This window comes from Myiozetetes cayanensis, unplaced genomic scaffold (assembly GCF_022539395.1).
Source record: "Myiozetetes cayanensis isolate MyiCay16 unplaced genomic scaffold, myiCay2020 scf35, whole genome shotgun sequence".
In the NCBI taxonomy this organism is placed as follows: domain Eukaryota; kingdom Metazoa; phylum Chordata; class Aves; order Passeriformes; family Tyrannidae; genus Myiozetetes; species Myiozetetes cayanensis.
Genome location: NW_026087577.1, coordinates 1,493,848 through 1,519,768, shown reverse-complemented (window position 1 = coordinate 1,519,768; position 25,921 = coordinate 1,493,848). Strand labels below are relative to the sequence as shown.

At 51.2% G+C, this 25,921-nt stretch overlaps 2 protein-coding genes across 2 annotated transcripts in view; one reads left to right on the top strand and one right to left on the bottom strand.

Moving 5' to 3' along the window:
- SNX11 (sorting nexin 11) overlaps window positions 1-25,921 on the top strand; it is a 393,545-nt gene that overhangs the window by 305,512 nt on the left and 62,112 nt on the right. The window lies entirely within an intron of this gene.
- On the bottom strand, window positions 13,476-15,183 carry HOXB13 (homeobox B13). Its single transcript, XM_050327804.1, has 2 exons — window positions 14,577-15,183; window positions 13,476-13,735 (listed from the first exon to the last, which is right to left on the bottom strand). Exons 1-2 carry the CDS (start codon window positions 15,181-15,183, stop codon window positions 13,476-13,478), a joined length of 867 nt encoding a protein of 288 aa, XP_050183761.1.

Below are 25,921 nucleotides of genomic sequence, written 5' to 3'. Positions count from 1 at the left end.
AAAATGATAAGCAAGCCATGTCCCGCTCCATACCCGCAGTGACAGAACACAGATAATAAATGTTACTTTTCCCTAATTACCCAGAAAAACCTCCGGGGATGCGCAGGCACGCGGGACCATCAGGCGCTCTCGGTGTTCCTGCAGGGACATCCCTGGGCACCCGCGGAGCAGAACCCGCCCCCTCCACAAGGCAGAGCCGAGCCCGGGGCCAGCAGGGACTGCCAGCCCGGGGGTCCCACCCAAGCGGGCACCGGGCTCGCTGGGACCCTCCCGAGCCCCGGGGGCTGCGCTTGAACCCGGGGCCGGCAGCACCGCGGAGAGCTCCGCACCCCCCTCCCCAACCCCGGCGGGGCGGCTCGGGCAGGGAAACCCCCCGGCCCCAACCTGTCTCCCCATGCTGTATTTTTATATTTATATTTTTATATTTATATATATACATAACAATCATCCCGTCTGGGTAGTGACATCCCCAGATCTGACTGAGCTGGACAACAGCAAAGCTCCTCCAGATCCCACCAAGCCCGCCTTGGATTCTCCCTTCTCATGAGCTTTGGGGCTTCTAATTTTCCAATTCCACCCCTCGAAACGAGTCCGCAGTGAGGGGCTGACTGTCCCCTCTTTGTGACGGGCAGCAAACGCTAAGGATGGGTATGAGGAGCGTGATGGTTGTGAATCCTCATAATCCGCAATCCTCCCTGCCCTGTGTCCCACCGCGATCTCCAGAAGCAAAACAGATACTACAAAAGTGCAGTTTTGGGGCTGGTACTTTGCTTTTCTCTCTTGCCTTTATTTCTTTGTAGCCGCGTGAAGTTCCTGTGAAGCACAAATTAAAAATCAGGAGTAAAGTAATGCCACCAGCTCGAATTACAAAAGCAAAATAAAATGAATAATAATAACAGTTATTCAAACGCCGTCAGCAATATTTAACGCAAAGGGAGGGAAAGAATAACTCATCCGGCAGAGGAGGGGGAAATCTGGAGGATAAGGAGTAAAACAAAGGTGTCAGAGTGCTGTGATGTATTTGTGCTTTCTACAAGCTCTTCAGGTGCGTCTGCAAATGTGCAGGAGGGAGTTATTGCCTGGGAAGACCCTGCGTGAGCGGCACAAGCGGCTCCGCGTCCCTCTGCCGCCTTTAAAATGTATTTTCTTGCAGCCAAAAAAAATCTGAAAAATCGCAAGCGTCTTTGTTCGCAAGCCAAACAGATGGAAAATCACCGAATAAGCAGCGGGTTTGTGCAAAGAACAAACGTCGGGTTTGGATTTGGTTTGTTTTATGTCGCGCAGCTACAGCCACGACTCTGCTCAAAACAGAACTCGGGGAGGATGCAAAGCGGAGTGAGGAGAATTCAGCTCCTCTTTACCTTTCCCGCAGCGCCGGCCAAAGGGATCGTTTCTCCGCTTTTCCACGAGGAATTCGGGGCTGCGGGATCTTCTTTCTCTTCGCTTATAACTTTCCATTGTTATTTAACTGTTTGCATCCGCTTCGCTTTGCTCTTCTTCAGCCGGGCAGCGAACAAAGAGAAGCCTCACACACACGCAGGGAATCCGGTATGGATAATTTAATTGACCCGGCGGGAAGTGTAACTGCAAATAGAGACAAATAATAAATTGTAGCCTAAAAATCTCGGTGTCTGGATCTAGGCAGAGATTTATTTCGGATTCGGGTAGAGCAGCAGTGGCTGTAGGTGGGGATTAGTGCAAATTTTCGACGGGAAAATGGTGGATACGAGTGCGAATATTTTTACAGGGATGTTTTCGAGGTTGAAATTTGCATTTTGTGCAGTCGTTCCTCCCAACAGAACGCAGATATATAGCACCGATATTATTTTTAAAATACCTCCTTATTATTTGCTGTGTGTTCACGTAAAAAAAAAAAATGAACAAAGGAAACGAAAATAACACAAATAGAAAGGTTTTTACAGAGCTTTTGCAAACGGGCGGTGGCAGAAGGGCCACACTGATTTTAAGGATTTCCCATCAAAATGCGAAGTGGGGCTTTAGGTTGCGTGGTTTTGGGATGGGGTTAAATACTGGAGAGATGTCGTTATGCAAAATTAATTAAAATCGGCACAGTCTGCTAGTTTCAATGATGTAAAAGAAGGGTTCGGGTTTTCCCCGCTGCCTTTATTAGTTTCTTTTCTTTGACAAGAAAATAAAATGGAGTAGTTTTTGTACTTCTGAACGTCCGCAACCACAATTCCAGGGGGTTTCAGTGGTGGGAGAAGGTTCGGTCGCACCCCCCTGCTGCTGGGTGACCCCCACCTCAAACTCCTGTCCTTGAGGCAAGAAGGTGGTACCGCCGGGGCTGCCCCCCAAACCTTTCCGTCGTTCCCGGGAGTTTTATTCCCAATAATTTTCCCTGCAGACCGTGGGTGAGGAGCCTGGACGGGGCAGCCGCTGTCTCAGGCCCCTCGACTGGACCTTCTTGGCCGGGGAAAACACCCAAACCCGTGATTTCCCGGGATTACCCAGGATATCGATCCCGGCCTTGAGCTCCTCGAGCCTGGGGAGGGGGGTCACTATTTAATTTATTAACCGATCATCCCCAATCCTTTTCCCTCTCCCCGTCTCCTTTCGCGGAAAAAGTTCCCCCGTTTTCCCTCTCCTGTGCGGGAGGGGGAGGGTGGGCTGTGGATTTACGATCCGTCCCGTTGGAAACCGAAGCACCGGGATTTACTGTAAAACGTCTCGGTGGCCTTTCCCGGAGGGGACTTGAGACGACAAAGTCTGAGAATGTCACTTAGGCCGAGTTTGTCTCCAAAAAAAAAAAGTGCTCTTGTTCTGGCGGCGATAAATTTCCCCTCCCCTGGCACGGAGCAAATTGAACCGCGGCGGGGGGGAGGCAGGGGGGGCCCGGCAGGGAAGGGTTCTCGTTTGCAGCCCCTCGGTTCTCGGCAGTTTTATCCCTGGGGATCAAACCCAGCTCCCCACCAGACGACCCCCTGCTCGCTAATGGGGTTGCCCTGGTGCTGTGAACCCCTCCCCGGTTTTAGGGGGATCAGGGATCCTGATTTGTATCCAAAGCATTATTGGGTGGAATTACACTTCCCGAGGGGGGAAAAAGGGCCCCCACCCAGAGCACGGGAGGGGATCTTTGCGGGGGGGCTTGGGTGGACTCAGCACCCTCCAAATCATCCTGGGGCTCCATCTAGAAGTGCCCAGAGAATTCTCTCCTGAGGGGTTCAAAGGGGAAGTGAGTAATGAGGGTGAGAAATGCTCGGACAGAAGGGGAGAGAGAAGAGAAACCAGTGCCCACAAATTGCCTCTGGGAATTTTGGCATCTCACTTCTTGTCCTGCTTGCATTTGATATTTGAAGTAAAAGAAGAAGTGGAAAAAAATTAATAAAAAAAGGGAGAGAAAGAAAAATAAGGAGGAAAAGTGGTAATTCCCGCTGATTGTGGTGATTTTTAAAGACCAAACAGGGACACAGGAGGAAATAAAAAACCAAAAACCACAAAAAACCCCCCACCAAAAGTAACCAATCTGGCTGAACAGAGAGCCCTAATTCTCAATTAATTTCTCCTCCTTGCCATGCAAGCCTGCTCTTGCAGGTGGCCAGCCATAGCAGGGCAGATGTGGAGCCCCGGGGAGCTGAAGTTGGGGATGTCAGACCCGTGCCCAGCAACTCTGCCCCCTCAGCACTGGTGATGAGGGTCTGCCGAGAGCAGGGGCTGCAGGGAGCAAAGCCAGAGCCAGCCCTGCCCTAATTCCTGCAGCAGAGGTGGGAATAAAGTGCTTTTCTCAGAGTTTCTGTCCAGAAATTCCGCTTGTTGAATCAGTGGTGTTCTCCTGCAGGGTTTTGCTGAGGGTTTTTGTGCTCAGGCTCTGCTGACCCTGCTGTGCCATCCCAGCGAGCCAGGAACAGCCACTCTCAGGTGGCCCTTTTCCTCTCAGAGTTTGAGAGGGCATTTGAGAAAGCTGGATTTTGGGGCTGGTGAAAGGGAACAGCTAACAGAGGGTTATATTTTGGGGGAGAGCAGCCCTCTGAGGTGGCCAGGCCTCGAGGCTCTCGGTGCCTGGTCCCTGGTGGAGCCGTTCTTCGAGCTCCAACCAGTGTGACAGGAATTCCTCCTGTTCCAAAGCATCTCTGCAGCCTTTTCCTGAACCCTGCCCTCCTCCAGGCTGGATGACCCCGCAGCTTTGCCATGTTCCACATTGCTTCATGCCTGCTGCTGCCAAACAAGGCAGATTCTGGGATTCTGGGCAGCTTTAGGAGGATTTCTTTGCAATTTAGACTATAAATGACATTGGCCCTCATACAACAAAGTTCCACAGAGACCTCTGCATGGTTTACAATGGCTGGGAGAGGTGGAAATAAAATCAGAGATGATGGTAAAGCCAGAAGTTCCACTCAAGCCTCTCAAGTCCCGGGACAGTATCCAACCACCAGGCTCTTGGGTCTTCTGAAATACATTAATTCCTTTACAGCAGAAGCCATAAACCAAATGCAAACCAAATCTTGGGATTTTTATTTAAAGTGCTCAGTCTTGGGCTTTGAATTCCTGCTGGGAGCAGACACAAGCCAACATTTATTTTAGTCTTGGAGAAATCCAAGTCCTGAATGTTCCTCTTTTCCTCTGAAACTTGTGTGGGGAAGAGGAGGAACTTGATTCTGGGAAGTATTTTCATAAAGGATAGCTACAGCCACATTCAAAACCTCAGATTATTTTATTAATGAGATTTCCCAATTCAGTATTTTACCTCTTCATGGAATATTAAGACGTGGAGCACAGACAGAGGTAATGGCAATGGGACTATGACAGATTCCAAAGCTTTCAGTGCATTTCCAGTTCTGCTCCATACGTATTCCATTGTTTCATGTGTCTGTGTAGTCCTAAGGTTTAGTGGAATGTGCCTGAGTGATGGTTGAGCACAGATGGAGGAAAAGACTGCCAAAAGCACTCCAAGAAAGGACATGGGACTGGCAATAAATAGAGCTGCATCAGCAGGAATGGAGGCTGCGAGCCCTGGAATCTCATTCCAGATTTCACATCCTCTATGGACTGGTGATGATGGGGGACCTGGGAGAGGGACAGGAAACTGGGTGGCTGGTGTCCCAATCACCTCACTGTTGGATTCAGCAGCACAAAAAGAGCAAGTGGGAAGTGAGAAGGAACAAACCTGAGGGTGGTTCAGTGGTTTGTGCTGAAAAACAGCGATTCACGGTGGTGGGGGCTCTGCTGGGGGCACGGAGAGCTCTGTGCGGATGGGTTGGGAGAACTGCAATTCTCAGGTGTCCACAGCGCAGCCAAACCCAGCCTGGAGATCTCAGCTGAGATTCCCAGCCCTGGGGGCCTCCTCTGCTGCCAGTGGAGCTGCTGGTGGAGCACAGCCTGCCCATCTGGGTGGCAAGAGGACAGTCTGGGCTTCCCCTCCCTGCAATGGGCTGTGCAGGGTGTCCACAACCCCCCCCAGCCTGCAGAGCCTGCCCAGACTGCAGACAGAGCCAGAAGGGACCATAAAGCTTAAGGTGTGTGATTTTTATGCAAACATTTATTTAGATGCCGGTTCTTTGGTCTGTTCCACACTCTGAACCTGGGGCACATTTGCTGTGAACAAACCTCGATGTTTCCTTGAAAACCCTCCTAAATTATGGGGCACTCAGGGCTGAGTGAGGGAGTTCACGAAGAATGGGAATAGAAAAACAAGGGGTTTTATCAGACAAGGTAACACACATTAACCAGGGGTTCCCATAAAAGCACCACTGACCTTCCTTTGCTCGTGCAAACCTCGTCTGAGGAGCTGAAACACCTCAGTGCTCCCTTCCCAGCTCACACAAAAGCACTTTTCCTTTTAATGTTGGTGGGGAAGGAAAGACCCAGGGCTGGGTTAACACACTGCTGTGAAAATCTGGAGATGGGAAAATTATTCCTGTGGGTTCTCCAAAAATGAAGAATATATACCTACATATACATAATATAATAATATAATTATATACATATCTGTATCTCCATATTCTTCAAAAATGAAGAATAAATACCTACATGCACATAAATACACTGAAGAACCTGAAAAAATATCTCCTCTGGTGCCTGAATTCTTGGAGGGAAAAATCAGAGCAAAGTCATTGTCCAGGAACATCTCTATAAGGATCTCTTCTCAGAAACATAACGTGAGCTCTGGGAAGGGCTGATGTATTTAAAAATCACAATATTCAGAAGTATTTTCAAGAAACACAGAGACTGAACAGCTATTTGATAATCTTGGGGGAGATAGGTGGTCGTTGCTAAAAGGGTGAGCCTTCAAATGACAGGAAACTCACCCCAACCTGCCATGTAATTCAGCAGAGGAATTTTAACAAGAAGCACCTGCCTGTCTCTTCGAGCTCAGCTCTGGCCTTTATGGCTTTACACACACTGTTAAATTTAATCAAGCACATCAGTTTACATATTGTTTCTAATGATTAAACTCCCTATGGCTGTTTTTTACATATAGCTGAAGGTGGGGAGGTGGGTTAAAAACCTCTCAGAATTATCACTCAGCCAAAAACCTGTGGGTTCTGAATCAGAAACTTGGATATTCTCAGCATCCAAGAGTTCAGGCAGACTCCTGAGGAACAGCAGAGGGGAGAAGTGATGAGATGGGAAAGGTATTTGATTTACCAGCTGATCTGTGTTTCTGCAAGAGTAGATGGTCCCCTGGGCGGCCCAGCTCCAGCTCTGGAGCTGCTGGAGGACCTGCACACACGTGTCTGCCACCGCCTGTTTCAAATCCAGAGGTGAGGAAATATTTGGGACTGACCACTGTTCACCAGGGTTAGAAAAAATGAGCACCCAGAAAATGGGAGGAAATGAATGTGGGAGGAAGGAGGGGAAGGAAGGACGGACAGAGCTTGGGGATTCCCAGCACAGAAGGAGCCGTGGACCCCGCAGCACTGCGGGTGCTGGACTGGCTGAGTGCTCTGCACAGAGCTGGTTCACGTGTGGCAGGTCCCAGCACACCCCCAACAAACACTCACTGACCTCCACGGGTTTAATCTGTTCCTGTTTACCTCAGTTCCTCCTTTCCAGATGCCCAAAAGCCACGACCAAATTCCTCTTCTTCCACCGAGGCAGAATTTCCCGGCGGATAAAGAGAACAAGTCGTGAATTCCTACTTCTTTCTCAACTGTCTGGCCCAGCCCCACGTTCACAGGCCCCCAGGGAGCGTCTGTGGGGGCACATCTGAAGGAACAAGAGAGCACACAGCGCTTCAGCTCACGGATCTCTGCTCCATCTGAAAGACATCGGCTTGAAAGGCCTGCCCGGGACAGGCGGAGAGGAGAGACGGGGAATTCATGGAAAGGGAAGCTCTGAAGCAGCAGCTCCATCCCCAGCTCCAGCAGCAGGCTGGTGTCTCAGCAGTGTTGGCAGAGGGACAAAGAGAAGCCAGAAGGAAGGGACACAAAGGGACAGCTCAGGTTGTAGGAAGGTGCTGCTTCAACCCCCACAAATGTCCATGGAATGGTCCCTCCGCTCTGGACCTGAGGAGATGGCTTTGAACTTTAATGAAGGAGAGGTCTGCACAATTTCCCTGATGCATTTTAGGGGAATTGCTATTGATTTACGTCAGTGGAAGCCTGGGAAATGAAGAGAGAGGTGGGCTGAGGTGCTGCACTGGGGTGGCAGAGGGAAGGAAAGGGTCACCCTCACCCTCAGGGCTGTGTGTGCTCAGCAAGGCCAAATGTGCTGCACCCCACACAGCTCTGGCTTTGGAGGGAATATTTAGAATCACAGAGAGCCTTGGAGTGGTTTGGGTTGGAAGGAACCTCAAAGATCCTCAGGGACACCTTCCACTAGCCCAGGTTGCTCCAACCTGGCCTTGGACACTCCCAGGGATGGGGCAGCCACAGCTTCTCTGGGAAATCCATCCCAGCCCCTCACAGGGAAGAACTGAGATCTTCTGCCCCGGGAAAAGCTGGCAGCTGTTGCTCCTGGAGCTCCCAGCACAGACTGAGCCCCCTCACTCAGGGTAAATGCCATCTAACCCAATTTAGTTACCTTCCACCTCCAGGCTCTCTTGCCTCAGGGGTTAAACTGCTCAAACCCGAAATATGTAAGAAAAGAAAGAAGAAAAGAAGAAGCTGTTGTGTTATTTTTCTGGGAAAGGAAATCTTGCTGATAATCTCTGTGAAAGGTGTGCTCCTGGCTTGGTGTGTGGATGGGAATGTGTGTGCAGGTGCCACCTAAAAAAAAGGGAATTTCTTTTATATCACTTCATTAATTCGGGATGGGAGAGGCAAGATGAAGGCATACAGCTAAATTTTTTTCCTTTTTTTTTTTTTTTCTTTTTTCTTCCAGCTGGTCTTTTTCTGATGGGATTTTCCAAGCCAGAAACATTTTCCTCTCCCTCCTCTGCTACTCTTCAGGTGACAATGACCATCCCAGCGACCTCAGTCATTTATACCCACAGATATCGTGACTGTTGTGGCTCCGTGTGGAGCTGCAGGACAACCCTGGCAGCCCCAAATCCCACAGGGTCCTGCAAACTGCCTGGTTTTAGGCAAGCCAAGACAAACACCACCTTGATTTTCTTCCCCTTCTCCGTGCTAAAATCCCCATAATCTCATAATAACCAAAGTACTGATTTCCACATTTTTCTTCAGTAGGCAGTCCCGTTCCTGTGGCCACTGAAAGATTTCATTCATTACTAAGGGGATGTATCCCCAAATAAAATAATTCTTAATAATAATTTTTTAATTAGCCTTGGGTGCTTAGTAGGAAAAAAACCCAAACAACAACAGTCACTGCAAAAATTCTGTCGGGCTTCAAATTGCTGAAGGACACAGGAGACACTGGCAAGGTTTCTATTTTTAGGTAAAATTGTGGTTTTAGAGTATTTTTTTCCCTCCTGCCGCTCCCGGTGGGTCGGGTGCGGCATCTCCCGTGGGGTGACGGTGGCGGGATCGAAAACACATCGGGGTTTTCCCTCTCATTTCGCCTCTTCCTTGCAGTTTTTTTAGGCTCAAATTGACGCCGAGGAGGGGGATGGAGGCTGAGGGATGAGGGGAAATGCGAACGGGCAGCCTCGGCTTTCCGGGCTTCGTTTATCATCCTTTAAAGAAAAAGAAAAAAAAAAAAACCAAAACAAACCCAAAGTGTTTATTCGTCAGAATAAAGACAAAACGGGGCTTGAAGGGAGTTGAAAAGATCCCCTTTTTCTCCGGCTCTTTGGTTGCAACAGAAAATCGCGGCCGGATCTATAATGCGGATATTTCCCAGTCTTCCAGCGGACATTAACATTCAGCACACGGTTCCCTGCAGCAGGAATGAAATGGGTTTGGGTGGGAATGAACGAAACCCCACCAGAACACCAGGACTGTATTAAATTTCCGCTCGGAAAATTGAAATATTTCTCACTTGGACACTTTATTCTGTGGATCGGAGCAAAAAAACCCCACCGAAAAAGCGCTTTAGTTGTGGTTTGGGGAATGTTTTATCCCCGTGGCACTTCCAGAGTGGAGTGAGACCCATCAATGGCGAGGCTGCTGCAAACAATAAACCTGTTTAATTTTTTTTTTTTTGAAAAAAAAGAAATCTTTGATTTTATGAAAAGCAATTAAGTCATCTAGCAGACAGAAAACACTGATTCCGGTGGAAAATTAGTTCTGTTTTGCCTTTTGTGCAGAGTGTAACACTGATACATCGAGGAGGCTTTACTCTGACAGGGTTTCAGAGGAGTGAATTTAATTTTAAATTTATTGGATGCAACTACAACGAGGAGTTTTCCTATTTTCTTTACAGGTCTAAAATTACAAGGTGACGTAGAGTGGCTCATGCACTAAAGAGTTCACGTCGTTTCAGAGCTTGAAAAAATAACAGTAATAAAAAATTCGAAGGGAAAGAGAGGGAGAAAGGTAGAGTTCCCTGATTAATGTATAAAATGAAATGTTGTATCTTATTTTGGGGCTCAAATTGAGAAGCAAATGGAGCGAGGACGTAAAAAAGGTACCTTTGATTGTGCTGAGGGAGAAGCAGGGCAAGACAGAGCAGTCTGAGGTCCCCGTTAATGACATCCCGTCAAGATGCTTGTAAGACCCAAGAATGTTTACAACGTGGGCTCAAGTTCAATGACAAAATCCTTTGAAGGGGAAAGGGGAGGAAAAGAAGGGGGGAAAAAAAGCATCCCAGACACTTTGTGCAGTGGGCATGAACTTGAACAAAAGAAAGGAGTCAAAGGCTGGGAAAGGGGGGTGGCGGGAAGGAAGGGCTGGGAGAGGTGTTCCCACCGCGCCTGTTTCTGCCTTTCTGGAGCTTGTAGGTGCATTTTGGGGACCTTTCAATTTGGTTTAGGGGGAAAAAAAAACAAAGGAGAGGGAGGGAGAGAGAGGGAGAAAGGGAGACAGAGGAAAAGGGAAAGAGGGAGAGGGAGAGAGGGAAAAGGAGAGAGGGAGAAGGAGAGAGGGAGAAGGAGAAAGGGAGAAGGAGAGAGGAGATGGGAGAAAAGAGAAGAGAAGAGAAAGAGAAGAGAAGAGAAAGAGAAGAGAAGAGAAGAGAAGAGAAGAGAAGAGAAGAGAAGAGAAGAGAAGAGAAGAGAAGAGAAGAGAAGAGAAGAGAAGAGAAGAGAAGAGAAGAGAAGAGAAGAGAAGAGAAGAGAGAAGATGAGATTCTGTTTTAAACACAATATTCTTACTTGTTTTAAACACAGTTTTCTTACTGACACCATCCCAGAGCCCCCAATCCCCCTCCCCAGCCGGGACCTCCCAGGATTGCTCTGTCCCAGGTTTTGGGGCTGCTCTGGCCCAGATTTTCTGAGTTTCAAGTTCAACGGCAAAGGGAGGGGGGGAACCTTCACCTGGCCCGGCGCCCCCCGGCAGCGGCTCCTTCCCGGCGTTTTACGAGGATGTCGGGCCTTTCTCGCCCTTTGCTGAGGCCGCCGTGTAAAGGTTTTACAGCTCTCCCCGAGACTCTCCTCCTCCCCTTCCCATCTGCATTTTCCGCTTCGGATTCGGGGCTGGAGCCCAGGACAGGGGTTGGGGGCGAGGGTGTCGTGTCTCTCCCAGTGCAGCCCAGTTTCCCACTGGGTGAGGATCCCGAGTGGGCTGGGGGTGTCTGGGGGTTTGCAGCCGTTCCCGGGTGGGTTTGGGGACATCGGGGAAAGATCTCCAGATGGAGGGGGGGAAAAAGGATGGGGAAAAGAAATGTCTCACTAAAAGGATTAACCCTTGATGTCCCATGGGGGGAGGGTTTGGGAGGAGCGTCCCTTTCCAAACCCGTAAATCCAACCGGATTTATTTTATTTTATTGGCTTATTTGCCTTTCTTTGGGGGACATCCGAGGGTTTTCCTCCTGTCGGGTAACGCTGCTTCTGATTTGCTGTGTGTACAAACACACAGAAATCGGGGTGAGAAAGTCCATTATTGGCAGCACAGCGGGGAAAATAAGCGGATTTTGATCTTTGCATTTATCGGGAAAGCCAGACTGACACTCCCAACCGCGGAGGGAACAGCGGGTTGCTGGTGCTGCCGCCACTGAGGGCTGGAAATTAAGAAAACAACCCCGGATTGTCTCAAAGCTGAGGAATTCAGCAAAGCTGAGGAAACCAGAGCAGGATGAGGATGGGAAGAGCTGCAGCTGCCGGGGGCCCTTCCCCGCTGCCCGGGGCTGTTCCAGGCGGGCACAGGAGCCGAGAGCCCGCGTTGGGTCCACACATGCGGGCCCTTGCGCGCATCTGCCCTCCCAGCGCCCAGATCGCCCCTTTTCCTCCCTTTTTTAGAGAATTTTTTTGTGCCGTCGGGGGTCGCGGAGGTTTCGCGCAGCCCCGACTTCTCCCCGCTGGGGGGCGGGGTTTCTCGCGTATGTTCCGCCTCCAGTGCTTACGTCACCGCTAAAAGTGCTCGCCATTGGATGTTCTCCCCTTCGCTTCTGACGTCACACGTGACGTCACGAGGAGAAGGCTTCGGCACCTCTGCAAAGCTCAGGGAGAAAATATCTGGGGAAAACTGGGGGGAAAAGGGAAAAAACCCAAGGGATAATGCGCGGGATCTGCTCCAATCCCCGTCGGGAACTTACTGGGAGCCAGAGCCTCACCAAGGCTGAAATATTGAATAAACATTTTATTAAACAAAAAAAGATTTAAAATTTTCATTATTTAGGGTAAAGCCCGGCTTAAAGCTTCGAATTTCGAAAAGAGTGAAAATGCAGGGGAAAAAAGGCAAATCTTTGGTCGTGGTAACCGTGTTTGGGAGTTTATTCTCCTTTTAAGAGGGTGGTTTTTTTGGGGGTTTCAGGTAGGTTTAAATTCCACGGGGACTCTGCGAACCGACCCTCCGCTGCCTTGAAACGCCGAGATATTAAACAAAGAAATTGTGTAGGTGGAGTTGGCGCTTCCCCGAGCCGTAAATAAGCCGAAAAGAGCAGAGAAAAACGCAGGTTCGAGTACATTTAATTTCACCCCATTTATTCTGCTGAAAAGGATGAGGACGCTCCTTAATATTAACCAAGATCATTCAGTGTTACACGGGGATTATCTCAGCACATGCTACGAAGTGTTTCGCTATAATTCTGGATTAGTAGGAGGAAAAACGTGTGTACAAATACACGGATTTAAGCACAAACGAAAGCGCGTTTGGAGTTATAGGCATCGCGTTTAACCTGTATCAAAATATAGCCATGAACATAGATATTTGCATGTATTATGTGCGTATATACACCTTTATCTGAGTATATATTTATCTCCACAAACAGCCAGGGCTATATCGAATGTGTACGTGCAGACACGGAGCCGGGTATACAGAAACTCACCGACACAAACATCGCATATGATAAGAGGTAAAATAACGCTAAATATCTGCACGTGCATATATGTATTTTATATATATAACCGCGCGCAAAAATAATAATAAAAAAGAGTAGTACGTGCCTTTATAAATGCGTGCCTACATATACGTGTGATATGCGTTTCCTGTACATTCACGTTTATGCAAATAATTCAGGTGCGTTTCGCTGCCACACACCCTGATTTCTTCATTTATTCTGCTTTAGACGCGCATTTTGATACTTCTGCCTGAATTAAGGAGTTTTTTTGTTTGGGTGGTTTTTTTGGGTTTTTTTTGTGGGGGGTTTTTTTTTAGAGTTCCAAGGACTGGTTTTCTTTTCTAAAGACCAAATTCTCCGTGTTTCCCTCTCCCTCCCTCCACCCCCGGGTAACCACGCCGGGAGTTGCGTGTTGGGGTTAATTAACGCAATTAGGCCGGTTTTTCCTCGATATTTTTACGTCTTCGAAGCGCTCTGAAGGCGCAGTTCAAACCCGAGCGGTGGCAGCACGACGTGGTAAGGCGAGAGCAAACTGTCCAGGGTCCTCTGCGCGCACAGCGGGCAGGGAGGGGGCATCTCCCCTCCTCCGGGGGGGTTTCACCCCGCCAAGCGATGCCCGCCCCCTGCGCTGCCCCGGGCGCGGGGCCGGCTCTGCTGACCCAGCGCTGACGGTGCCGGAGCCCCCCGGGGGTGGGGGGGGATAGACGGGGACCCCTCGGGGGCTTGCGGTGCCCGCGTCCTCACGGGGTGCCGCCGGTGCTGCTTTTGATTTTGGCGACGACTTTTTTCTCTTTCACGCGCCTGTTCTGGAACCAGATGGTGATTTGTCGCTCCGTGAGGTTGGTGGCGGCGGAGATCTTCCTCCTCTTGTCGCGGGTGATGAATTTGCTGCTGGCGTACTCCTTCTCCAGCTCCTTCAGCTGCCCCTTGCTGTACGGGACCCTCTTCTTGCGGCCCCGGCGGAAGGAGCAGCCGTCGGGGGGCAACTGCCCGGCGGAGTCTGGGCGTGGGGAGACACGGGGCTGAGTGGGGCCGGGGGGTCCCCACGCACCCTGCACCCACCCTGCACCCACCTCCCTGCAAACAGCACCCTCTCTTCCTCTCTCTCTGCCCCCCCATTTCTTCCTTCTAGCCTCGTGACAGCGATGATATTTAAAGATATTTCGGTTCCATCATTAATTTCTGTGTTCTCACTACTGATATTTATATATTTTTTTTTTCCTTCCCTGAATTTCTAAGGGTTTGGTGGTGGCTTGGTTTTTTTTTTTTTTTTTTTTGGGTGGAGAAATCCAGGTATTGGCAAAATACCGGAGCGGGTGAGAGCCGCACTAATACCGCGGTTTCTACGCGGCCGAGCAGGGCCAGGGGAAGGTTCAATCCCACGGGCGGGGTGTGGGCGGTGGGAAGAGCCCCCCTCCTTCACGACCCCGAAATATGGGGGTCATGTGCACCCCCTGTTCCCTTTTAAGCTCCCCGAATCCCAGCGCTGCTCGCGGGCTGCGGCTGACCCGGGGTCGTGCCTGAACCAGGATAGTGTCACCATCGGAACGCGGATAATATCACCATCTGTACCCCCATAATATTGCCATCTGAACCCCGACATTATCATCATCTGAACCCCGATTATATCATCTGCCTCCCCTCTTGGAGGGCGATGAGTTGCAAAGGGCAGTGATAACCTAATAATTGTTATTTTGTGAAACCTTATTTGGTCCAACTCACAAGCAAGAGTTCCTGGGCGGCAAGAACAAATCCACAAGGGATCATTTTAACCCTCGGCGATCATTTCGCCTCCCAAACCCCCTTTATGCTCTCCTAGCCCCGGAGGAGAGGGACTTTACCTGCGAAGGCGGATTTCAGGAGGTAGCCGGCCTGCCCCTGCTCCTTGGGGCAGCACATCTGGCTGCTCCAGCCGCCGCCCAGAGCCCAGGGCTGATGGTAACCATCCACGGGCAGCAGAGTCTCATGCCGGGCCTCCCCGGGGCCGCCCAGCCCCGGCACCACCGACACGTCCAGGTAGCCGGCCACGGGCTGGTAAGGGGCCCCGTAGCCGGGGTAGAAGGCGAACTCGGCGGGGCGGCTCTGGAAGTCCTCGCTGCCCGCGGGGGGGTCCAGGTATTTGTCTGCGGGGAAGGGGCCCTGGGCCGGGCCGGCTTTCAGGGCGCTGCGGGCGACGCGGCACGAGTAGTACCCGCTGCCGAAGTATCCGTAGGGCAGCGGGGCGGAGGCGGCGGGACCCGGCGGGGCGGGCGGCGCGGCGGGGCACGGCTTGGGGGGCTCGGGGGGCCCCTCCGCCGGGTAACCGGGGTTCATCCCGGGGGGAGGCGAAGGGCCGCCGAGGGCCGGGGGCGGAGGAGGCAGCAGCCCCCTGCCCTGGCCGCCTGCGAAGCCGCCGGCTGCCAGGAGCCCCTCGAGGCCCGGGGGGCCGCGGGGCTCCGGGGGCTGCATGGGGGGCGGCGCGGGGGCCGGGGCATGGGGAGAGCCTGCTCGGCAGCACCCGGGCACTGCCCGAGGGGGGTCCCCGGATCTTTTTAAAAGGCTGAGAGCTGCCGAGAGCTGCCTTTCCCCGCCGGGCCGCCCTGACGCAACGGGCGGAGGCTGCCTCATTGGCTGCCGCTCGCGGGGGAAAAGGACGGAGAGGAGGGAAAAAAACCCAACCCCGCACAGAAAAAAAAAAAAAAAAAAACAAACCACCACCCAACCTTCCAGCCCCAATAAACCCTGGCTGCAGAAATTGCGAAAATACTTTTATTGCAAGAGGAGGAGGAGGAGGGGACCCCCCCGCACGTGACAGGCGGGTACACGGGAAGCGCCTCCTGCGCTGCATCTTGGAAAAAAAAAAAAAAGGGGGAAGGCAGAGGTGGAGAAATGGGGAGAACGAGGGGAGGGAGGGCAAGGAGAGGGAGAATCACGGTGGAAAAATCCGGGTTCAGGCTAAAACCACCTTTTTTTTTTTTTTTTTTTGGGGGGGGTGGTCATCCCCTCACAGGTTTGGGGCCTTCTGCTCTCACACAAAAATCCCGGCACAGCCCGAGCAGACCCAGAGATCCATCTCGGCCTAAGTGGGGTGATGGTGGGGCAGTGATGGACACCCTGGGATGGGGCCTTCCCTCAGCTCCAGCCTCATTCTTCCCTTGCTCGGGGGGTTTTATCACACTCACATCATCGTGCAGCCCCAATCTGAGCTGCAAAACCCCCAATTCTGTATCCCTGGGGAGAGGGCCGTGCCCTCAAGGCCCTAAAAGCAAGGATGGAGGGAAAAGAGGGTCTCTGGTACCCCGAGAAAATAACTGCAAAGGTGCTGATGGGGAGCAATCTGCTTGCATGCAGATATTGCCACATGGGCTGGTGTGATCCTGGTCTGCAGGTTAATGTGGATCCCAGTTAGGTTTGGAAAAGGGAGGTGGGAAAATGACACAGAAAGCCCCTTTGGATTCCAGGAGCACTGGACAGGTGGAGAGACAGACAGAGGAGGGGAAAGACAGACATGATGATGAGGGATTGCATCAGGCTGGAAAAGTTTAGGGTAAATACAATAATCATTTAAATACAGTAATCATTTCATAGTGTGTGCTATTAAAGGATTCAGGTATGTAGGTTTTCAATCATCTGCACACACAGTATGAACACACAGAGACACGTTTCTCCTCCTTTTTCTGCCTGGTTTTCTCCCCAAGGCCTTGTCTGAGGAAAGCTTTGCTGAAATTCCCCCGAAGGCAGATTGAACTCAAGCGTTGTTTCTCCCGTGCAAAGAAATAGAGATTTTTACCTTCCGACTATCAAATCACAATAAAAATTCTCCTCTTGCCACGTCTTTGGGCCACCAAAGTGAAGACCCAGAGGAGCCAGGAGAGGGTTTGACACACAGGGACAGAAATCCCGGTAGAAATAGGGGGTAGAAGCGATGATGGCACAGCTCTCCCGGGTAGGGAGAAGCCCCATTTCGCTGCTGGGGGCAGCCCCCCACTCCCCTCGCAGCCCCAAACACGGCTCCTCGCAGCTCCCCCAGCCGCGGGGGCTTTGCCCGGGGCTGGCTGGGTGAGATCCATTCCCTCAGCACGTCCTCTCTCCCGGGGAGAGAAATCAGCCACATCACAGAGCTGCATCTTCTCTCCTCGACCTCTAAATAATTCCCGGATTCTCCCGGCAACCCACGATTTTCATTTTCTGGAGAAAAAAAAAAAATTCAAATAAAATAAATTTTTAAAATCCTGAATTTTTTCAGCCTTCACCTTCCCGATTTCAAAGCTTCTTTCTTCCCTTTTCCGCAGTTTAACGACCACACTCCTTCTTTGATGCCCTTTTCATTCCCCCTCCTGCCCTCTCCCCATTTGCTTCCAAACAGCCCCATAACCGGGGCGCTGGGGCCCGAGTGTTTGCCGAGTGTCTCACCCTGTTCCCTCCGCAGAAAGGTCGGGCTGAATTCGGAGGTCAAGGCCAAGTTGAAAGTTAAAAGCCTGTTGACTTCGGGGCTTCGCCGCGGCCGTCGGGACAGGGAGAGCCCGGACCCCGCGGGGGTTTGAGAGGAGAAGCCCTCGAGGTCCCCGCTCGAGGCCGGAGCGGGATCCGCGGACAGAGAAGACTTTCCCCGGAGTTTGAGCCACTTTCTCTCCTTTGATTTATTTATTTGAAGCTCAGGAGGAGGAGCGGGATCCACCGACCGGCCCAGCGAGCGCGGACACCCCGAAAAACGAGGCCGATTTATGGAAATGGGATTTTATCTCCCTTCCCCAAGAGTCCCGGGGCTTTGTCCCGGCCCCGCGGATGCTGCCCCGGGGAAAAATTCACCTTTTTCACCCTCCAAAAAATGCCCTTCGGGTCATTTATTTAGAGACAAGACCATTTTCTTCCGAAACTGAAGCCTCCTGCTTGTAAGACCGCGCTTCCCTTCACTCATCTCCTGTACAACACCGGCGGAAAATCTGGAGCAGGCTTTGCCTTGGGAATAACTGAAAATGTGACTTCCAAACCCATGTTAAGATTTTCCCCCTTTGATGATTTTGCGGGGAAAATTTCAGGGTAATATTTAAGGTCACAATAAAGGAAGAGGAAGGGGGTAATTTTAAAATAACCCCGTCCTGAATTCTTTCATCAGTTCCTCTCTCAGTGACCGAGAGAAAAAATTATCAAATGCTCTTATCAGTTTGCAACTATTCTTTTATTATATTCTCAGTAGGATCCGTTTAATATTTATACCATCTGGAATCCGGAAAGCTGTGGAATAACTTTTTAACAGTCTGTGATTTTTTTTTTTTTTTTAAGCAATTGAATTCGAACTATGGTCACAAAATACAAGAGAAAAAAAACCCTCAAACCCAACCCAAAACCCAAAACAGTTTGAAGGGGGGAGAAAAAAAATATTGGAACTACTTAAAGACTTCACGTTTGGAAATAATCAATTGTTGGAAAATTGAATTCTGGGTCTGGAAGGGAGCCCAGCTTTTTGGTTTCTGATTCTGGCAATATTTCGGGGAAGAAAAAAAATCAAATAAAGGCAAACATTTTGATCTTTAATTTATTTTTTTCTTTTTTTTTTGGTTTGGTTTTTCCTCCCTTCACCACCGGACCCTCATTCTCACCCCACAGGCATCCCCGGAAGGCCCGGGGGGGATGTAGGTGCGAATATTTCTCTCCTCGATGCCGGGAGGAGCAGAATCAGTACTTTACAGCGCATTTCTCGTGGCTCCTTTGAACAAATCAGCTGGCATGGGAACAGAGAGCCTGGCCTGACTTCTCTTTGCACTTTTTATCCCCTCGCTGCTGAAGCCTCGGCGCCACAATCCCTTCAGCGCACTTCTGGCCCTCCCTTCCCTCCTTTTTGGGGTGAAATGTGGGGTGATTTCAGCCTCGGGGTGTTTTGTTTAACCGGTTCTCGCTGTCCCTGAACCTTCCCGGTTTTCTCTCCACTCCCCAGGCTCCACTCGAGGCTCCTTCCTTGCCTTTTACCTCCTTTCTGAGGAACCAGAGGAGCTGAGCTGAGCTCCACTGGTGTGCTGCTCCTGGACTGGCCAACCTGAAACCTCCAGTTTGGTTTCTCCTTCCCCTTCACAAAAATGGAAAATGAGGTACCTTGGTGGCTCCCCCAAGGCCACGGCTGGTGGTGGCCTCTGCTCCCAGCTCCAAACCCCTTGGAAAATAACCCCTCCATGAGCCCCCTTCCCACCTCCTGCATCCTCCCCTGCAGCCCCAGCTTCCCCCAGCCCAGGGAGGCTGAAACCCCAAAGGGGACCAACCCTGACCCCATTCCTGCCTCCGGGAGGGGAAAAGTGTGGTGGGGTTTTACCCACAGGGGAGAAGCCTGGAGGGGATGAGGCCTGGCTGCAGTTTATGAAGGGAATGCTCCTGCCTGGGAGCAGAGAGGCAAAATACAAATGTATTACAGCTTCTATTTGTGTTTTCTCTCTCTGTCTGCCCCAGACAGAGACATTTGTGCATCCTCCACCTGGAAACAGCCACGGGAGTGCAGCTGGGGGGGTCTCTGCTTGCCTTGCTCTGGGGAACAGGCAGCTCTTCAAAGTCTCTTTCCCTAGACATGGCAAAATGTGAATTTCTGCTCATCCCTACTGTGCCCTGTGCCCTGGGGCTTTGCCTCCATCCATCCCCTCTCCCGAGTACGTCCCCGCCGGTGCCAGGCCCGGCAGAGCTTGCCCATCCCTGCACGCACCAGGGACCCACTCTGTGTTCCCCAAGTTCCTACTCAGCCAAAGCAATTTATTTCAGCTGTTGTGGGAGAAAAGGGGAGTTGCTTTGGGCTCGGCTTTTAAGCCCTTCTTCTGATGTTTAATTCCCTGGGAGCCGTGGGGATCGTTCCCGGCTGTTCCCTGCTCTGCCGGCAGCCTGGAGCTGCTGTGGGTGGTGCACGAGGGGGCACAGCATGGAGGGGATGGAGGTGAGACAAGTTTTTGGGGAAATCAGGAGGGTTTTGAGGCCTGTTATCAGAAATGTTCTGTGCAGGAGGTGGATCTGGTGGTATCCAGCCAGGACAGGAGCAGGCCTCCCGTGCCAGGCGTGTCACTGGTGGGTACCTGGGGCGTGGGGCATCCTGGAGGTGGGAACCAGAGGAATTCTCTTCTCTGGAAGTATAAACTCACAGGGAAGACTACAAGCTGGACTGTGTCTCTGCTCCAGTATGGCTTTGCTGCTCTGGATGGGTTACTGCTCTCTTTTCTGGTCTCTCTGTTAGATCAGAGATTCCTCCGGAGGGCAGAAATTCCAGACTGAGCCACGATAACAAAATCCCACCAAGGCCAGGGCCTAACTCACTGCCTGGCACAATTCCACACCCAGAGAACCCTCACTGAGCTCAGATGGATGGATCACAAATCATGGCAGGATGAGCAAAGGCTACTTCTGCTCCCAGCCTGGGCACAGAGGTGCTTAGGTCAGCAGGACAGCGACTGAGATCTCCAGGCCTGCTGTGCAGTGGGAATTATGCTTCCTGCTATTCATGGCAAAACATCCCCAGGTCTTTGGGATGTTTTTCAGAGCAATATTGGGGTATGAACGTCCTCAGTGCAACCACACTATGGAAATGCCCCATGGAGGTGTTTGAAGTGCAGCATTTCTGCTTTTCCAGCTATATAGTGTGTGTTTCTCACTTGTACTGAGGGGAGAGGTCTGTGTATCCAAAAAAAACCTGGCCAAGTGCTTCATCCAGGCTTCTTCTGCCTTCCAGAGCCTGGTGCTGGATCCATAATGCCTTAAAGGAATTTCCTGCTGATGCAGGCAGAGCAGAGACTGTGGCAAGTGCACTGGGGGACTTTGGGATTCACAGGTTGCCAGGACAAACCTTGGGAGACAATCCATGCCTTGCCCTCACCACTGTCACTGTCACTGCTCCTGCCAGGCCAGGTCTGGGAGGTCTTTCCCACCTTCCCTGCCCACTGCACTGTGGCTTAGGGTGACTCCCAGTGAGGACACGTGGATGGAGCATGGAAAGGCACCGAGCACCACACCTGGAGCCTCCCAAAGCTCTGGTGTGCCCTGGGCTGGGGCATCCTGGGGGACAGGGAGGGACATCCCCATCCTGGTGGGCCTTAGTGCATTTTTACACATTTCTAATCACTCCCTAATTCAAGGGTTGAGGGCAGGGTCTCTCCCCTGTCCCTTCTCTGCCCTGGAACCCAGCTGGAGATCCCAGAGTGAGGTGGGAAGAGCAACAGGCAAGGACTGAGAACACAACACAAAATGTGAGTCCCGGAAACTGGGAACGCTCCGAGGCCAAACTGGGGCTGCAGACAGAGCTGCTCTTCCCTGATGCTGCCCTGGTTTCCTTTCCTCCCCCTCCGACACCCACCCCACCGGGGAGCTGCAAGGTCTCTGGATGGGGAGGGCAGCAGTGTCCCCCGGAACGTCCTCCGTGTCCCCCCCGTCTGCCGTGGGCACCCCGTGGCTCGCTCTCTGCTCTCCACAGAGCCCGTGGGTGGGGCTGGGAGTGCCTGGCATGTGGGTGCTCCTGGCTGTGCCCTCCCCGGGCTGGCCCCGAGCGCCGGACCCGCCCGGCTCTGCCCGCAGGTCCCCGCCGGGCGTGGGGAGCGGGAAGGGAGGGTTTCAAAGTTCGCCTTTTCCCACCCCTTTGTCCCCTTCCTTATTGCAGGGGCGGCGGCCGGAGCCGCCCGGAGCGGCGGGGAAGAGGAGGGTGAGGAGGAAGGCGCGGGAGGGGAGGGAAGAAGGCAGAGAGGGGGGAACCCGCAGCAGCCTCCCCATTCCCTGCGCGGGCTGCAGCCGGTGCTGGGGGGCTCCGGGGGGCTCCGGGGGGCTCCGGGGGGCTCCGGGGGCTCCGGGACCTGAACAGCTTTTTAGCCTGAAATGGAAACCGAAATCCAAATCCAGGTATTTCCTGGCATTTTCCAGGCTGACTTGGCAGCTTCCCCGCGACACGCTGCCGGCTCTTCGGACCATCCAGCTGATGCCGAATTAATTCGGTCTGGGGAATAAACGCCTTGCTGTGAATCATTTAAACTCTCCCAAAGGCTCCTTGCCAGAATGGCGGAAAAATAGTGCCAAGTATCAGTGGATGAGTGAGCGAGCTGTTTGTTTACAAGAAGTGCCAGACTACATCAAATCCCACGCGTGGATACAATGGTGGGATTGTTGGTTTACGAGCAGGACAGGCTGCTTTGTATTCTGCTTTGCAGAAGCGTCATTCCATCCTTTTCCAAAGGGCCAAACACACGGAGAACACATTCCCCGAACCCGACGTTTGCAGTGGCTTTTCCTCCCCTTCGTTCCCACTCCAGGAGGGGGGATTTGGGCTCCTGTCGCGGCCCCGCCGGTTTTGCGGGGTGAGCGGAGATTTCTCAGGTTCAAAGAGAGGGAAGGTTCAAAATCCCTCGGGTTTCACACCGTGGGAAGCTGGACCAGGAGCTCGGGTCGGGGTGGCAGAAGAATTCTTGGTGCAGAAATAACTTTTGTGAGGTTGAAGAAATCGCTTCTAAATAGTTGTAGTGAAAGAAAAATGTAGTTATCACTGCCTATCCATCTGAAAAATAAATCCAGCCGGGGAATCAGAGTCGGTCGAGGCAGAGGAATTCCCACTTCCATCACCTCCGTGTTGGATAAAAGGGTTTCATATTCTCTGCTCTCAACGTCCTCGTGTTCAATCAGGATCGTGGCCGGGCAGCAAGGACGTCGCAGGGCTAAAATCTCGTATCAATATGAACATCAACGCCACGAGCCCTTTTCACTCGTTTTCTCTAAAAATTCCCTGAAATCCCTGTGTTTTCCCTTCGCCGCTGCGGTGCTGAGTAACACCTCAGGCGAGCTGTGCTGCAAACCAGGCAGATCTATTACGATGGCTAGATCTCCACAGATCTTTGTTTTCTGTCTTTAATTTCTTTCTTTTTGCCCGGATACCTTTTTTCACCCTGTGCAGGATCGACCCACGCCGGTCCAGAGACCCTCGAGCCTGTTCCTCACCCACATTCCTCTCCCTGTACTTGCTGCTTTTCAGGGCACGGAGCAAAGCCCGGAACTTCCCACGGGGGGAAACCCACGGAGAAATAATAACTAAGACCTCCCAGCTATAACCCAGACCCGACATCCCTTTGCCAGCCTCCCTGAGAGGTTTAAATATCTCAAAAGTGCATTTATTTATGTATTATATTAATAAATGCACAAAGAAATATCGGCATCCATAATTTAGCATTGTTATTTATACTGCGATAACCATGTTGATAAACATTATAATATTAACGCGTTATATGTATTAAAATATTAAGAATGGGCAAAATATCATCCCAACCATCTTTTTATTTAATACCTGTATATGAATATACCCAAAGGAACGTGTGGAAAGGCTCTGTTAGGGTAGTGAATTCTGGAAGCATCATGTAACTAAAATCACGAATACACCTTTTCCCTGTGGCAGTTCACGCAGGGGATAGGAAAAGTTTATTTCCATCCCTTTCATGAGTTTATTAGTCCGTGCCAAATCGCAGAAAGAAACTCCCAAACCCAACAACAACCACAACACGAAAACCACCCCAAACTCCACCAATGAAGCACCGAGATAACACTTGGAAACAGAGAAATAATTATAAAATTGGTTAATTTTTTTTTTCACTTAATCCCTTGCTGCCCGAATTCCCGAAGGGAGAGGAGATTTTTCTTCCTCCCTGTAATAATCCAGTGCTACCTGCTTTTTTAGCTGTCCTGGGAAAACGGAGGATATTTCCCCCCTCCCCTTTTTCTCTCACCGACTTTAGGGCTCCCCTCGGGCAATCCCCGCTGGGCTCTGGGGGTGCCGTGGCCCCCCAAAAATCCGCCCCGGGTGGGGAAGGTGCCACCAATACCCGGCTCCTCTCCTCCCTCCCGGGCTGACAAAGGCATGGAGTTCCCACCCGCGAAGGCAACTGCTTCGTTTTATCTCAGTTATCCTATTTATTAATATCGAGCCAGGGCTGGAGGCGCCCCCAAAATGCCCCAACTGTGCCGCTGTAGCCCCTGATTTAAGGAGAGGTTTGTTTGTGGACACCTCCACGGCCGAACTGGGGTTTATTTCGGTTTCGTTTTCATCCCTTTTTCCTCTTCCCGACAGATTTATCCCGTGGGCTCCGGGGCGTCCCTGAGATCCCGGTGGTGAACGGGACAGACCCTTGGCTCTGCTTGGAAAAACTCCAAATCTTCCCTCTGGAATCACTCGCGTCCTCCTGAACTGGAATAACGCGGCTTTCAGCAACCTTTGCCAAGCCGATTTATACCTTTTCGAATCTTAATTTCCAGGCGATCTCCACGGCTTCTCGTCCTCCAGCAAGGAGAATCCGTTTTCTTCCTTAATAATCAAATAATCGGGAGGTAGAAAAATGGCTCAGATTCCAACACAATCATCAGCTGAAAATTAAATCACACGTGCAGGGTGTTAGGAAAGTTATGTACAAACTCGATTATTTGTTTTTCTAGCATTTATCCCCTGTCTGCACCGGAGTTATTTTTCCTTATTCCCACTGTCAGGAATATTTCTCATGCCCAGAATTCCATCAGAGGCAGCTCCCTGTGCCTTCATACCAGGGGGTTTTGCACTGTTTGGGGTCTGCAGATCGTTATTTCCAGTATAAAAAAATGTCCACTTTCAGAATTCTGATTTTTTTTTTAGGTTTTAATATGTTCTTCAAAGTCCAGCTATTGAAATGCCCAGTGCCACCGTTTTCAAAGGAGCTGTAGGTTTGATGTATCTGAGCACACACCTGAGCTGGTCCCCATCTCCCCGCAGTGACATCACACAGGGGAGCCTGAGGAACCCCTCCTGAGCATTTTGGTGGTCTCAGGCTATATTTTGCCTTCTTGTTTCAGTCCAATCCTTGCTGCTGATGGGGAATAACTCAGATTTTCAAAGCATGATCCAGGGAAATAAAAGATTCACCATGCCAGGGTTACTCACTGTCACACTAGGAAGTCCTTCAAAATCCATCCTCAGCCATTCCCAGTGACAAAGGTCCTTCCAGCATCGTCCACACCGGTTTTGTTGCAGCACAAACTGACTCCTGCACACCCTCTCAGCAGGAGGTTGTACCTGGCCAGCCATTCCCTTGCCATTTCCAAGATAATCTGCATTTCTGCACGCCTGTGCCCGAGCTTTACACCCACCAGCAGAGGCAGATGTGGGTTCTCCCTCCTTGTTCACCACATCAGAGCCCTCCCCAAGCACAGCTGCTTCCCAGTTAGTGTTGCCTTTCCTCCATCATCAGGAACAAGTTCTCCTGCTGGCTCTGCCATCCCACAGACCCCCAGCAGTGCTGGCTCCTCTGATCAGTGCCAGGGCCCATAAATGCTCTTTGCTGGGCCTCGCTGGTTGTTGCCACCCGTGGGATTTTGGGGAATCCTGTATTCCTGCCCCCTGTTCAAACAGGGGGAGTGACTCTGCCATCAGCACCTTCATGTTCTCCATTCATCACCCAGCACGTGTCAGAAAGGCCATCAGTTGTTGTTTAAGGGAAGAGATGAAGAAGTAAATATTGCTTCCTCATGGTTGGCTTTATTTGCCTTATGTATATATTTTAATTATCTCTTTCCTTGAGTTCCTTCTTTCTTGCTCAGATATTTTCCTCAGACCATCTCCTAAAGGTAAAGGAGTTTTATCTTGAACATTCTAAAAAGAACCTCCTGTATTGTCTCCCCGTTATCCCTACATTCTTGGGCTCAACAACCCAGGATTTCAGACACAGGGTCCCTCCTGGCCCTGCTGAGTGGGAGGAAATCTGGAATAATTCCAGCAGAGAGGAGTCAGAGCACCCCACCAGCTCCGTCCCTCCCTGTCTCTGCAGGAATATAAATCTTCAGATATATGTTGTAGTGAAAGATGCTGTCCCATAGGCACTGGAACTAATTAAATCCCAATCCCACGTTCCCAGCAGAGGGGATGTGCCTGGGGAGCAGCACAGCTCCTCCACACACACCAGCAGGGACCTGAACCTTCCTGTATGTGGCTGGGATTACAGGCCCCTGAGAGGTGCTGAGCAAACATTGTGGCTCCTGAGCTGTGTTAAGCCCCTGTTATCCTGATTTTGTTCCTGCTGTTCCTTGGACTGGGCTGGGGTGGGAATGGTGGAGGAGTTTTCTGCTGCTACACCCACATTTTCATTTGTTCTGTGGGTATTTATCCCAAGAATTCATCCATAAGCTTGTGCTGGACCACTGGCTATGATAGAATTGTATTAAAATTGTATTAATTCACAATCATTTGTAGGAT

Bases quoted from the DNA above. Each gene is read 5' to 3' on its own strand.
- HOXB13 (XM_050327804.1), bottom strand. From the start codon at position 15,183: ATGCAGCCCCCGGAGCCCCGCGGCCCCCCGGGCCTCGAGGGGCTCCTG. The intron at 13,736-14,576 runs GTAAAGTCCCTC...CCCCACGCCCAG, and splicing joins CCTGAAATCCGCCTTCGCAG to ACTCCGCCGGGCAGTTGCCC.